This window comes from Gavialis gangeticus, unplaced genomic scaffold (genome assembly GCF_001723915.1).
Source record: "Gavialis gangeticus isolate Ggan-Ray unplaced genomic scaffold, GavGan_comp1, whole genome shotgun sequence".
Lineage (NCBI taxonomy): Eukaryota > Metazoa > Chordata > Crocodylia > Gavialidae > Gavialis > Gavialis gangeticus.
The window spans coordinates 66,846,396-66,862,287 of NW_017729022.1; the positions used below are offsets into that span (position 1 = coordinate 66,846,396).

The following is a 15,892-nucleotide window of genomic DNA, read 5'->3' on the forward strand; positions in this document are numbered from 1 at the left end:
GCCCCCAGTTGGCTGTCAGCCAACCAATCTGAAATGCATCACCTGTTACCGGGCAGATTCCAGCTCCCCAGGTAGATGCCCCTCACCCAGGTACCAGTCATGTAAGCAGAGGGAGCAGGTTTCCCCCTCCCTCAGGAATGCAGCCAGCTCAAGTTCCCTAAAGAGACAGGCTGAGGGTGTGGTCCCCTGTGTGCTGGGCCCATACTAATTGAATGGTCACAGCACAGAGATTTAAATCACAGTGTCACAGGGCAGAGATTTTTGGGGAGAAACCAAGGTGGCTTTTTGTCACAGTGTGTACCTGAATTTAATATAGTAAGGTCTTGCCTCTTTTAAACTCTTATTTTAGAGAGTCAGGTCTCTTTCCCAGGCTACAGAAAATAATGGATACCTTTGGAAGGAAAGAAGGATGACCGCCCAGATTCCAAACACAGTCTCCAACTCTGCCTCGGTGAGACTCGTCTAGGAGGCTCCTGGGATGTGTGGTGCAGTTGTTAGATAGCTTTCATTATGGGAGCAAGGGCTATTTCTTGCTGATCATGCATGAGTGCTGTAAAATAATAACATAATAATAATAATTTGTTAAGCTCAGGCTTATTAGCAGTTTATGGCATAGCAGTAGTAAGGAATTTGAGATATACTGGGTATTCTGCTATCCCAGCCTTCAGTTTACACTCTGATTTTGCTGGAGACATCTTTACCATAAGTAATGTGTTTGCCAAGGCTCAGATTCTGAAGCCTCCTGGCTTCAGTAGAATTGTTTGCAACTCTCCACCAGAGGGTTTCACAGTCTGGCCCGAACACATTTAACACAGTTATATCTAGAGATCTGATCATTTTGAAAGGCGAGGAAGCCAGAATATCCAGTTGTGATGGCCAGAGGTACTTCCAGAAAACTGAAGTGGTGTGCAATGATGTATGCTAACTTCATGTCAGTTGTTCAGCTTGGTAAGGGGCAAAAAAAGCGATTTTTTACTTGTGGGAGAATTAGATAGGAATGAAGTTGGAAACGGACAGAGAGAAAGAAATCAGCCCTTCTGACTAAGGCAGGGTAGACAGACCAATGAAGTGTGCTTAGAGAACATTTTGCAAGGGATGCAAGTTCCACCATACTCCTCTGTTGGGAAAATTATCTGACAGTAGGAGTATCCTTTTGAAGTCAGCGGGCATAATTCTTACAGCTTGCACAGTCAGAACAGTGGTGTTTTATTCTCACCTGCATTTATTTGCATGGGTTAAAATGACTGTACAGGGGGCAAGATAATAAAAAAAGGACCAGCAAGACAATTTTTGTGGAGTACTATGTGTGAGTAGAGTATTGGAATCTAGCTTGAAATATGGCCACAGTAGCTAAGGCATATACTAGAAGAAACTTGGGACATGTCAACGTGCAGAGCTGAACTGGATTAACATGAGGTATGACTTTTTTTAGACCAATTTAATTAAACTGATGCAGAAAGCTGTGGGGATGTTATGGTAGCGTGAGAGTGGTGTTTTATCCATGATGGTCCAGGAATTATGTGACAGGCAATGATTTTGGTGGGTGATATCTTTTATTGAACCAAGTGCATGGCTGGGATAAAGTGCAGATGTTATTTCATTTTAAATCAGGCTTATTGCAGGCATACGATCTTAAGTATTAGATGAGAGACAACAGAGCTATACAGAGAAACAGCTAGGGAGTTCAAAGAGACATTATTGGCCAGTATGACAGTCAGAGGTTTCCCAGGGTGGATTGATCTTATTACTTTTACATTTTTAGAATCTTAGAAAATGGTGAATGATATTGTGCTTATTTACTAGATAATTAATTCCTTGCTCATGATTTGCCAACCGGCTGCATTTAGATGCTAACTGGAATTTAATTAAACGCACAAAACTGCAAATAAAAATATTTTTATTAATTAAAGGAACCCTAACAATTGTGGGATCATATGAAAGTCAGGATGGAAGGGACCTCACAGTATATTTTAGATACATTAACTACTCTTACCAAAGCATGTTTTACATTTGCAAGTGATTTATAGAACAGAAGGATTGACTGTAGTTGGTGAATTTACACTGATAATTTCCAGTTAGCTTGGGAACATTTTAATCTATGCCTAAGTGAAAGTGACTGGAACTGAAGTTCCTGCTTACCTGAGAGGGCAGACATGTGAGACATTTACTACCTAGTAATTTGCCTTTACCACATAGTAAAAGTGGATTGGGATACTCCATACTCAGCCGTACTATGTAGGAAATCACTGAAATCAAGGATAAAGTTACCACGTGAAAAACGTTTAGTAACTTTACTATCTAGGGATTTGCTATACAGAATATGTCATGTGTCCATACCACAAGTCAATTTTATGCCAAAGTAGCAGTTTGCTCAATAAACACTGGCTCCTCCACCATCTGGGGGCTAGGCTCTATAACAGAATAAGTCATATTGCAGACAGCAAGCTTGGGAAAGCTGACTGTGTGTTTGCTGCTCACTATAGTAAATTTACTATAGAGTAAAACCTGGAGTATGTTACTTTAGTATCAGGTTTCCAAAATCTGTTGCAACTTTCAGGTTAGAGGAAACTGTAGCAGAATGAGACCATCCAAGCAGGCACAGTAGAGGATCCTGATGATATATCAGGGTTGCCTGGAGTCAGAGATGGTCTCTCAAAGCCTGTGATGACTGCCAGCCTCTTTAGCCAATAGCATATTCTTTCGACCCCTTCTTCTCTAGCTCCCCGGACAAGCCCTTAACCTGGTAATGACTTCCTGGGCACGTCTACACATGCATTTGCTCTGGGGTGGGTTTACTCTAGAGTAAACCAGGGATGGGTGGGGAGCACGGGGCCAGGAAATAGCTATCTCCTTGCAGGGACTGGGAGATTGCACTGCCACCGGACAGTGTCCCCCTGCCCTGGCAGCAAGGAGCTCCTGGCCCCAGCTTCCCGATCGGGGTCAGGGGACTTGGAAAGAGCTGCAGGGGAGGGGCAGGTCCCAGCCCCTCCTGCAGCTCTTTCCACGCCCCACACCTTGATCACCTGACCAGGGCATGGGCCTGGGAGCTGCCCCTGACTGGGGACAGTTCCTAGCCCCCACTCAACCATTGCAGGGTAGGGGCTGGGAGCCTATTGCCAGCCCCCGCTACAGGATTGCAGAGGTACGGCTGGGAACAATCTCCCTGAGATTGGGGAGCGGGGGCTGGGAGCTCCCTGCTGCCAAGGCATGGGGACATTGTCCCTGCCTAGACTCCAGTGCCCAGGCAGGGGGCAATTTACCACCTCGTGCTGCCTTGCTGACCAGTAGCAAGTTTGCTCCCGGTCAAATGTCTACACATGCAGTACTGCACTGTTACTAATCTTGAGTAAATTTGCTACTTGCATTTGCTTGTAGCAAATTTATTCATGACTGGAGCCAGTTATTATGCAGTAAGTGTCTGCACGTGTAGACATGGATGCTTAGTGCACAGTAATTGGCTCTACTGTGCAGTAAAGCATCTCATGTAGATATGCCTACTGTGCCACATTTGTAAAACCAGTACTGAAAAATTAGATGTTTTCCATTATTTTTTGTATAAAAAAAGTACATGGCCTGCAATTAAAATTTTGGAAAGAAGGCTGGATTCAGCATTTCTATTTCTCATTTAAATGTTTTAAGAGATTCTAATATATTTAGAGGCGTTTTGTAATCAATTTTGAACAACCCTGATTTTTGGTGCAGGGGTTGTTCTGTAGATTTCGCAACAAAGGAGACTTCTAAATTCTAACACACTGTATGACTCTGTGCTTAGACAAGGCCTTGATAAATACTATTTCTAGAGTTTCAGAGGGAAACTAGAGATTCTCAGGAGTGAATTCTCTGACATCCCTAAAGCTATGATGGTTGATACTATGGAAGGCATGACAGGGATAAATCACCTTTGATATACACTGTTCACTCCACTTCTGCCACTGTCAGAGACAGGTTGCAGGCCTAGGCGGTCCATTGATCCGGCCCAATATGGCACTTCTTTTGTGCTTATATTCACGGCATGAAATAGAAACTTTCCTTATTAATAAATCATCTTTGAAGGATTTGACAGAAGCAATCAGTTCATAGAACTCTTCTACCAAGATGAGCACGATAAAGGAACATGTCCAAAAGAACAGCAATAAAAAGAGCCTCGATCAAGTTTTAAGATACACTTTTAAAATTTAAAAATATATTAATGTTAAAAAATCTATCTGTTCTTTATTAAAACTTTAAAATATTTAACATAAACTGAGTTTTCATTGTATTGATCATGTACTTTTATGCCTAGGATTTTCTTTTTAATGACTTTTTTGGAGACATAAAATATTTATGTTGAAGTGATTGTTTCTTCCCAGAGATCAACTACTTTATCCCTTCATCTTTTAGCCTTTTTCTCCATTTTTGAAGGCTGCACATTACTTCGTTTATGTTTCCTGCTGCTCTACAACCAATAGGCACCTTACTGCCTAAAAATGTGTGTGTTTCCTTTCATTTTACTTAAAGAAAACAAGTTCTTTTTTTCTTATTTTTAATGAGGGACAACAACATTGTAGATACTTCTCACCATGAATAGTTTGGGAAGTGTATTTACATTCTTTAAAAAAAGAAAAAAATACCAATATGGACATTTCTTAGCCCCCTGGAATTTATTTCCCTCTAGGGTGTGATTGTCCTTTAAGGCTACCAATACAGCCTCTCAAGGTTTTGCCTTGCTTGGTCAAGCTTAAGTTAGGTTTAGTTAACACATTTATTAAGCCTTACTTAAATCAACCCTCTCCCTACTTTCAATGCAGTATAACATCTTGTTATACTGAAACGCAAATCAGGACAAATCTAAATCAGCCTTGCGGAATAACTAGAAGCCAAATATTTTAATATGGGGGGGGGGAAACAGTGTGCGGGGGAAAGGAAGAAATGTCGGCATAATTCTTTCCTATCTTCCTGAAAAAGCAAGAGGGGATCTGGCACTGTAAACACCCACTGATTCCAGACCAGTGTCTTAGCAACACTTCTTCCTTATATCACTTTTTTCAGAGGGGCAGGTAAGGTAGGGTTACCATACCTCTGGATTTTCCTGGATATGTCCTCTTTTTGGGGTTCCCCCATCTCCATCTGGATGGGTTTTTTTTAAAAACATTTTGCTCTGCTCAGCATTGAAAGTTTTTCCCGGCACTTTGCAGCTTGCCCTAGCAAGGAGCTGCTTGGGGCTGGGGAGGGTAATTGGAGGCAAGGGGCATCACATGCTCTGCATGTGCACATGCAAATGGCTGGCATGCAGCCAGGCAGGGTGGTGGGAGCAGCCCTGACAGCTGCAAGCAGGTAAGTCTGTGGGGTAAGGACAGGGTGGGGGGCTTAGAAGGCCAGGGATTGGGGACTGAAGGACACTAGCCTGGTCTGGGGGGCAGGGTATCCTGGGTCAAGAGTGAGGGACAGCAGCAGGGCTGGGGGTGGTTGTGATTTGGGAGTGAGGGGCAGGGCACAGCACGGACATATCACTGCTTCTCCCTCCCCCCCATCATATTACCACCCCCCCCTTCCCCCTGACAAGTGTCCTCTTTTTTAAAACTGGAAATATGGTAACCCTAGTAAGGAGACAGTAAAAAAAGAAATTTTATCAGATATTTTTAGCTGAAAATTGATTTGAACTTAAGCTGAGGTTCTTGAATTGAGTTCTTTGTGCAAACGATGCCATCTGGAAAAAATGGCATGCATTTTAAAGGTTAGGGAGATAGAAAAGAAGGCTCCTTGTTCCTTAGTAAGAGCTGTTTAACTGGATAAAAAACGATTCAGGTCTTACTGGTTCATTATGAGGAGTCAGGTGGGGAACAGCTGATTGGTTTAGAAAGTGAGTACATTTCGTGTTAGCTCTTGCTTTAAAGTCTTACTGAAGGGTCACAAGTGAAAATTGACTTGGAGGTGTCTCTTCCTAATCCCTATATGTGCACTACATTATTTAGCATGGTTGGCAGTATTTTGTTGGGGGACTTGAATAGCCAGGAGTGATACAGGTCAGAGATTAGTTGCATAGAGGGATCTGTGTGTGTAGGGCAGAATCTTCCTTGCTCTATATCTGGCTATCAATTGATGTTATTAATGCCTCACTTTTATGATCTCGATATTCACTCTCAAATATATATTTAAAAAGAGTAAAATGTACATGCCTCCAAGCATATTGTCAAAGTCTTTTCTGTAGATGCTTCTGATCATAAATGTTCAGCTAGACCTGATCTAACAGGTGGAGGATTTAACACTGCCAGCAACAAAGAAAAATGGAAAAATTGTGCTGTGTAACTGAAATAATAGATTGCAAGAAAATGGACCAGTTATAATACAGATAGACACTGAGTAACTTCCTCTGAGACAGCCTTGCCAATGCACCTCAGCCCTTCCCTATCACCCCTCAAACACATCCTGCTATTTGAGTGATTGGCTTCTTCCAAACAAACACACTCATTGTCTACTCTTCTGCTAGGCTTCATTCAGGGTTCATTGTAACAGCACTGATTACAGTGAATTTATCTGGTAGTCATGCAGATGTCACCATGCTTTTATTGGCATTTCATTGTGATTTAGCAATTAAAGGGTGCTTCAGCTGGAAAGTCACTGTATTTTTATACAATAGAGGTCCCTAGACTGCCCTATACAGTCTGTGGCAAATTTCTGAGAAAAGAACATCATGTCAGTTTAATCACCTTCCCTCCTTCGCATTTACATATTTATTATACCCCTACCTTTGTGCTGGAGTGCAGTAAAGAAAGACAAAAGACGGCAGGAATGTTGGGTCATTAGGAATGAAGGCTACAGGAGTTTCTAAAGATGGAGTGTACTATCGCTTTTCCCCATTCGTGAATGTGGAGAAAATCTGGTATACAGAGTATTTTAGCTCTCCACAGGTCTTCCTCTGCCAGCTACAAACACTGAGTTGGTGATTCTAGTTATACCATGGAGATCATGAGACAGAGACAAAGCAACGTGTCCAAGCTATTTGAGAGACTGTTCTTGTATACAGGCCCCAGGGAGTAGGAAGAAGACTATGAGGAGGAGAAAAAGGAGGTGTATGGTTTAGTGAGGTTAGAGTCTTCCTTACTCGAACACCAGTGGTTCAACATTGTACTTCATTCCTATATGAAAATGAGTTTTTGGTCCTGGTTTTGTCTTAGAAAGCATATGCTCCTGTCACACAATTGCAACAGCTTTTAACACAGTTTGACATAATTGACAGTCTGTTCTCAAGGGAGACTCACCAGAACTGAAATAGCAGTTTTCAGACTGATAAATATGCATTGACAGTGCTGCGTGGGGGAAGCTTTTAGAGTCAGTCTTTCATTCTGGCTTGTAACATTCCTGCTCTCCAATCATGGACATCTGAATCCTTAGTTATTCCAGTTTTTATAAAAGTATTGTGATGTAGATGGGCCTTTGTACATGCCACAAAAGTGGCTTAAATGCTCTTTTGCACCACTTTAATGGCATTGCTGTTTGCACGTTCAGCGGTATATTCTGCTTTAATGGTGTTGCTGTTTGCATGCTCAGCGGCATATTCCGCTTTAAATGACTGTGATACATAGCAAGATAAAACACCTCCGAGATGTTTTAGTTTACTACCTAACAAAGAGAGAGAGAGAGAGTGTGTGTGTGTGTGCGCGCGCGTGTGTGTGTGTGTGCGCGCGCGTGTGTGTGTGTGTGTGCGTGCGCGTGCGTGTGTGTGTGTCCTGGACCGAAGAGGCAATTAAGGATGGGGGTTTAGTTCGGTTTAATTCCCCCTAATTGAAGCAGTGTTTTTAAAAACCTGCTGTTTTTAAAAACCCACTGCTTCAGTGTAGGGAGAACTAAACCAAATTAAGCCCCCATGGCATGTACAAGCAGCTGATGAGTTTCCAGAGAGGGCCAGGTTGAGACTACAAAACTTATTTGTGATCTAAGTAAAGCTTTAAACATAGTTTTACCAAGGCAGAAGAATAAACACTAAGTAATTACAAGTGTCTGATGGGTTGGCTAAGTCCGTGGGAAATTTTTTTGAAAGTACCTAAATTATGTTTTCTAATGTGATATAAGGGATCCTGGATTCAGTTGACTTTCAAGACAAGTTATGCATCTCTTTTTTGGCCCAAGTCACTGGAAAATGGGAGTTAGGCTTTTAATTTTTTTCCCCCAATATGTCTAACATTATTATGTTTTGGCATTCCTCACAAATACTGTAAAAAATTCATGTTACTACTCTATGTTGCTAAGTTCCACCTCCCCCCCCCATAGGCTTGCATTACCTAGAGTACTTTTAAGTATTTCTTCTCTAGATCTTTCACAAGTTGTGTGTTCTTTATCTAAAAGGGTACCAAACGCATTGTTGCCTGAATGAGCAAATGTAGGCCTCAATCCTGCAAACATCTAGTAATAAACTTTTTAAGTCGCTCCAATAACTTTAATAACACGATTAACAAGCTTAAAACTGAGCAGAGGCGCAAATGTTTGCAGTAATTGAACATTCTTAACCCAAACAGAATGGACATAAACCAAGATCAATTATATAATGTGAGTAACATCTAATTTCTGAAAAGAAGACACAAGTCAATACTGGATGGTAATTAAATGTTGTATCAAGTCATGTCTATATCCCAGGGAGACCATTTTGCTGTAATGGATTTAATTTAGGAGTTCAAGACCTCTGTCATTGTTTTATCTCCTTAAACTTGTCAGTCTATTTTAATCGGAAATTCTTTCTTCAAAAAATTGAATATGGTACCTGTTCTTTCCATTAGATATATCTGTAACAGTTCATCTTCTTTTGCTTTGCTTTCATCCATAACAATATAGAATTAAGGGAGAAAACAGGGTTTTTTTCCTCCCCCTCAGTGAAATAGGTTATCTGTACACACTTCACTTAATTTCCAAAGTTTTTTTATGTCAGCACAAAACAAGAAGGTATGAGAGGGGGTGGTTCATTCCACTTTATGATCTCTTCAAAAGTTTGGGGAGCAGGTAGTTTTTAATCAATACTGTACGTGTAGGGTTAAGAAAAATCTTTAATGATTTTTTCATTGAAGTTTTCTCCATGTGAGAGATGGTTTGTCATATGGTCACTGAAACAGATTTTTCCCCAGCTGTCTGTTATAATTTCTTTTTGAAGTTTTTGTATCCATTTGTTATAGATATAAAAAGGATTACCTTGTTGTGTTTCTCATAATAAAGTATAGCTTTTGGAAATAAACCCCCTGGGCTACTGACCTTTATGTACTTTTAGAAAATACATTTTTTTCAGTTGTGGAGGGAGAGAGGATCATGCAACCAAGCAGCTGTTTTAGACTTGCTAACAATTGAGCTACCTATTAGTACAGGAAAAAAGGACAGGAGTGAAACTTGTCTTCCCATGTCTTTTTTTCTATTACACATTTTTACATTTAACTCTGTGATAGTGGCTACTTCAAAGAAAATGAACCAAAACTTCATCTGGATTTTGAGGAAAATAATTTTTTCCCCAGGATAGATATGCTTCTTAGGTATTGTTTATGCTGTCAAATCGGGGTGAGGGGTGTATTTTTAAATCCCTTTCCTCAAAAGCCAAATAGAGAAAATTTTGGGCCAAAATTTTCTAACACAGGTGCTTAAAATTAACCTTAAGTCTATATTTATCAACCTGAATGAATTCTCTGGTTTCCAGAATTGCTCAGCCCCTTAAGGTCCACTGAAGTAAATAGGCAATCAAGAATTTTAAAAATCAAGCCATGGGTTTAGGAGCCTATCTTTAGGCACCCATTCTGTAAAAACAAATTTTAAAAACTAGTGTTCAATTTTCCCATGCCAGAAAAAATAATCCCTTAGTACACTTTTGGTCTGCTCAAATGTTAGAGGCTCCTTCTCTATGGAATCTACTCTAAGCAGTGTTTAAACTGTGTGCAAAAAACAGTCAGTTATATGATTTGATTGACTGTTAAGATAGGGCCTTAGACCTCTATAAAGCCTGTAACAAACTGTCACAGCCAGACAGGAGGCTAACCTGACTGGTACACCCCAGGCCTAGGCAGCACCTCTGCCCTCCCAGACCAGCCAGCTCCCCTCTTCCACCTGGAATTACTTGCCTCCAGCTGTCTGCACAAATGTTTGCACATGGTGGAACCTGACTCAAGTTTATGTGGCTTAAAGTAAGCCACCTAACTTGAGACAGGTCTTCTGAGTTCTTGTTTCCACCCCCAGAAAGCTTTATACTGCATCGTCTGAGGAACAAAGGGCTAGAAGTGACTTTCTGCATCACTTCACTCCATCCCCTGCTGTTGTAGGCAACCACATTGTGTGAAACCTTTCATAAAGCAAGCAAATTCTGTTTTATTAAGTAGCTAAATACTTTTTGTCCCTACTGATTCTATTGGAAGGCTGTTCCAGCATCACCACTTTGTTGTTGTAGGCTAATTTATTCATGGCTGGTCTATACCCATTTATTTTTAACCAGCAACAAAGGAATGTCAGATAAACAGTAAAGGCTTTTGTGTGATTTCAGCATTGCAATAAAGTATTTTGGGTTTTGTTCAATGTCCGATTGCCATGGACAGAAGGTGTGCCATGGCAGGTAGCAGAGGTTGGCTGTATCTGTGAGCAGCTCACTGGAACCTGTGCTGGTGACATACATTCATGATTGTTAAACCTCCGTTTTGCATCTGACACATCCCGTCCCTTTAAAGGAATCTCTGCCTTGATTTAACATCCTGAAAATGATTTTAAGAATACAGCTATGTCTTTCTTCTTTTACCCAGCAGGAGCTAAACTAAAGAAAATGTCCGTATTTCCATTTGTTTCAAATGCGTTAAGTCATTAAAAGAAGTATGAAATGTTTGTAGACATCTGAATTTCTTTATATACAAATTAAATGTTTCCTGATTTGAAAAGAGAGGAAACTAATTTGTTTTTCTCAGTTTTACTCTTTCTCCACCATAACTTGAATGATGTGAATTAATGACTCAAAAAGGTGGGAACATTTTCCTGTTGCTCTTGCTTTACCAAGCAAAATATCACTTCAGAAGTGAAATCAACCTCAAATTTTGTTGGGTAGAAGAACCTTTAGAATTCTTATACTTATGGCCGCTCACCTTGAGCTTTTCCCTTGCTGGTCCTCAGATTCACTGATGCTGTACTTTGTTTCCCTTGGCCTTTTCTCTGCCAGTGAAATGTTTTTTTCTAATCTCTACTACTCTTTCTCCTGGCAAGGTGCCTAGTCTCTCTTGCTAGGAAATCTAGATGAGTCATGGTATCTTCCTCTTTTCTCATGCTGGTTGGATGAAGCAGACATAATTGCTTTGGTCCCTTTAGTTTTGTATTGGGATTCTAGTAGCTATTCATCTATTTTCTAGCATTCCCTCTCCCCTCCCCAGGCCAGGGCATGCTAGAGACTAAAAACCCTCTCTGTTCTCCTTGGAGTACTGCCATGGTTTCATTCATTTCATATAAATGAATAAGATTAAGTGAAGCCCTTACCTTATTCCACCACCTTGATTTTTTTCCATTCCTTGATAGGCTTCTTAACTGCACTTTGTATACCTTTTCCTTGAGCACATGACCCAATTCACTCCCCTACTGAAGTCAAGAGAATGACTTCAGTGGTGCTGCATTAGATTCCAGTTGCAGAAAGCTCGTCTTTCTGGCATTGGAAGACTGGCCTAATGTCACCATAATGATCTTTTATTTTTGCTGGGACAAACTATTTTATTATATTCTGCTTGTTTTATATATTCTTGAATGCATATGGTACGATTTTTGTTTCCTTTCTTCCCTAGACACTAATATTTAGGTTCTCTCATTGAACACCGTCAAAATAAAAACAATGTGTAGGGAGAGAAATCTTTTTCTAGGATGTGGATCAGGGAAGAGGAAACACTTTTGACATTTTCGATGAAACCAAATCAAAGTATAATGGAAGCGCATTGGCCTGAACTCACATGAGTTTCCCTTGTTCTTGTTTGTGTGGCACAATTTAGTAGCATCAGCTACCTTCCATCTTACCCAGCATCTGAAATTAAATGTTCCTCTGTTGTGGATGAAAAATATCAGTTGACAAGTACACCCATTTACCTTTATAAATTCCACATAAATGAGACTCCATTATGTTTCCCTGGGGATGGAAAGAAGGTTGAGCTGATGCTAAAGGCTAAATGGACCATCTGTCTTCTTACTGACTTTCACACACTCCCATCCCTCTCTGCTGACTGAAGTTGCTAGCCTTTGGATAAATATGCAATACCCCCTCTCACTACAAATCATTACTAAATTCCACTGACAGGTCTCCATACTCCTACCACAGAAGTTGAATAAAGACCAAGCTGTTGCTTTCTCTCGCCCAAAGAAGGAAGCAAGGAGAGGTGATTTAACCATGGCATTTATAATGTCAGAGCTCCTATTGCAGTAAAAAGGAATTCTGTAAGCTTTATCATACCTTTGACTCAGGTTAGCTTTGTCTTATCACTCATCCTGGCTTGATATATCAAATCAATATTTGTCTGAACCCAAATCTGACACATTTTAAAGCAAAATATTTTCTTTGAGCCTGGTTTCTTCCAGCACTTCCTTCCCCTTAAAGGTAGAGGCAAGAGGGGATTTGCAATTCCCAGTCAATCTATTTACTGAGCCCCTTTATAGTTATAGTTTCAGTAGCTAGGAGGCATTGACTTGGAACAGCCAGCTTGGTTCTCCTAGGATGGCTGGCTGTACCCAATGTTTGCTTTGAATCACTGGTGTGTGTAAGCTCAATGGTCCTAGAATATGACCTCATTTTTTGGTGATTATTTTTTAACCTCTCCTCTTCCTCCTTTCCCAAGGGCAAATATTCTCATCAGAGAGACAAATAAACCAGGGTGACCCAGAAAACTAAATGCCATCATATTGTCAGGTCAAGTCCCTTAAGGGGGATTGTCTTTATAGGCTTTAAAGAATCAAATTGGACTTTATAGCCAGATCCTGTGCTGACGTGCATAAGCATACTCCGTTGGAATTGATACAACTACATTTATTTATACCAGCTGAGCAACTGGTTCTGTATCTCTACTATGAGTATTGTTAATTCGTTTACTGTTGATTTTTACTGTGATAATGTCTAGGAGCCCCAGTTATGGAACAGTGCTTTGTGATTCTTGCTTTTCCATATTATGTATGCAACAGTAGATGGGGTAAAGTTTGTAAATTCTAATGTCTTTGATTTATAATTTAAACTACAAATGTTTTAACCAGTGTGTATGTCTCCCTTTTGACATCAGGCGAAACCCTCTTCACTTCCACCTCATCGCAGATGCTATTGCGAAACAGATTCTGGCAACCCTCTTCCAAACCTGGATGGTCCCTGCTGTGCGCATAGACTTCTATGATGCAGATGAACTCAAGGTAAAAACAGGCCAAACAGATATGTACTCAAGCTGTTCTGGTTTCTCTTTCTTGATTTATCTGGTGATTTGGATTTCGTCATATGGATGAAAGAATTTCAGTTTCTCTGAATAGGGTATCAGCTCAACTTAACCAGAGCTGCTTGCTGTAGTGCACAAATCATTGCAGATACCACATTGCTAGTGCCACATATAGTCCAGAAGCTCTAAAATTCTCCTTGCTGTGCAGGAGATTCCATGCCCTTAAGGATAAATCACATTATTTTCCTGTTTAAAAAAAAAAAATTCCTTTTTCAGGGAAGATACAGTCTTAAACCTCTTGTACTGTAAATACCTATCATTTGGTAGAAGTACTCAGTCTTTCAGGCTTCCAAAGGCATATATGTAAACCACTGTAAGTACAACACACTCTGCCCCATATCAATATTAGTTTTTAAAGAAAAAAAGTAGCTGCCTTGTTTGGATACCTTTTCTAAAGGATTAGTTTTGAAGCAATGAGGGATCTATCAGTATAAAAAGCATCGCTCACTCTAAGCATTAAAGTAATTATCTTTTTGAAGAGTTATGAAGTTTAAGTTAGATCACAAAGGCTTAGTGTTGAGTTTCTGGGCTACACGTTTTCCAGGTGTGGACATTGATCTTGCTATTCAAAACTAAGCAGTTGGAGATGGTAGCAGTAATTTATATAGCCAGTCAGCCTTTCCAGTGCTCAACTTGATCAACATCGCATAGGAAGGGAAAAACAAAATTTAGCAAACTGCTATGCTAATTAAGGTAAAATCAAAGCATGCCACTTGCTAGGATCTTAAGAGTAAAATGTTGTGGAAAGAGATGACAAAAGGAAAAGATGATCTTTGAGATTTGGTTCATCACTGTTTTTATTTAATATTCTTTCAACATTTAGCAACAATCAGATACTAACCTAGGTAGAGAGCTACGATCCTTCTGGTCATTAAATGCACACAGTCAGAAAGCCATTGATGTGTCTATTGTATGTGCTACACTGTAGATGGTAGGGCAAAAACAGTACAAAATTAGCATTTCCATTCAGGTAGGATTGTCTTTTGTCTTTTTCTTATGCTCTTTTAGGTCTGGGTGACACTACTTACCTAAAGAGAAACCAAGGGAGCTTATTAGGTGTCGTTAATGTTATGTGTAGAAACTGTATCTTCCTTGTCCTGCTATTTCTGCTTGTAGTATGCCTTACTACACAACAAGCAGTTCCACAGACTTCAGTAGCCACATCACCGTGTAGGAGATAATTCTCAATGTGGGTGAATGTGACAGAACTAAGCCACATGACAGCAAAGAGTTATTGATAGTAGTAGAGTTTTAAGGAGCATTATATCACAGGTGGGTATGATCTTATTTAGACTATTCTCAAAATTTCAGCTGGGTTTGCAGAGAAGCAGTTTACAGTTGGATGTAACAGAATAGCTTAGCTGCTTCTGAAATTATCTGTTTGGTTTGGATTTAATTTTTTGCATGCATTCAACATATTTTATTATTCAGTGTTGGGAAAATTCACGTGGGCATCGGAGTAATTTCTTAGAAATCTTGCTAGCAACAAAAATGGACCTGTAAATAGGTTGATTTAATTTAGATTGTTTCAGAACTAATTATCTTCTATCATTCTGTTCTAATTGTAGAATCCTTATGAAGTCAGCACAGAAATTTAAAAATATTCAGTCTGTACTAAATTACAATTAACTGGATTGTTGCTTTTCATTTGCCTTTTATTTACCTGTGTTTCATAGATTTGGGGCACCATCTTAACAGCTCAAAAAATAAAGCTGTCCTCTATCAGTTCTGAAATCATGAGCTTCCATACCCGTTGTTCCTTATGGAGCAAGAGTCAGCAAGTCTGCCTTTTATTTACTTCATCAAAGATGCTAGCCTAAGGCTTTCAGAAAGCTGTGGGAATACTCATTGGTTCTTGACTGCTCCTGCTCAGCCAACAGAAAGGAATACAAAAGGTTGTTTTGCCTAGGTCCTACATAAATAATGTCCTTTGAGAAAAACATTCTCAGCAAGAGAGTGTTTGTCTTTTTTCAAATAGCTGTTTAGAATTCAGAGGATACTTTTCACTAGATTATATATATAAGAAAGGTAGAAATTGGAGGCTAAAATATTTGGCAGTGTTCCATAACATCTCCTACAGTTCCTAAAATATACTGTCATTTTCCTTGGAGTTACAGCAGGTAGTAGGGTTGTGTGCTGCTTTGGGTGCTGATTCAATTCAGAGGAGATTCGGCAACCAAATCTTTAAATCTGAATTGAATCAGGAGACCAGTAAAAAGGTCTGAATTGATTCAAAGCTCTCTAAATCAATTCTGAAGCTCTCTGAATCTTTTCCGAGATTTGGATAGTACCCACTCGCTGCCGCAGGGCTCTGGACCCCAACTCCATGCTGGTAAGTAGGGGGCTGGGGAGGGCAGCGCTGAAGGAGGGAGGACTGGGGGGGACCCAGGCCACAAGCCCCCAGAAGTCCCAAGGCTGTTGCAGCAGCTGGTGAGTGTGGGGCTTTTTTTTTTTTTTTTAAG

General features: G+C 40.1%; 1 protein-coding gene across 1 annotated transcript in view; it reads left to right on the top strand.

Moving 5' to 3' along the window:
• LARGE1 (LARGE xylosyl- and glucuronyltransferase 1) overlaps positions 1 to 15,892 on the top strand; it is a 363,795-nt gene that overhangs the window by 116,904 nt on the left and 230,999 nt on the right. The window contains exon 4 of the mRNA XM_019515316.1: positions 13,227 to 13,350. Coding sequence (XP_019370861.1) covers positions 13,227 to 13,350 — 124 coding nt within the window. The remainder of the gene's footprint in view (positions 1 to 13,226; positions 13,351 to 15,892) is intronic.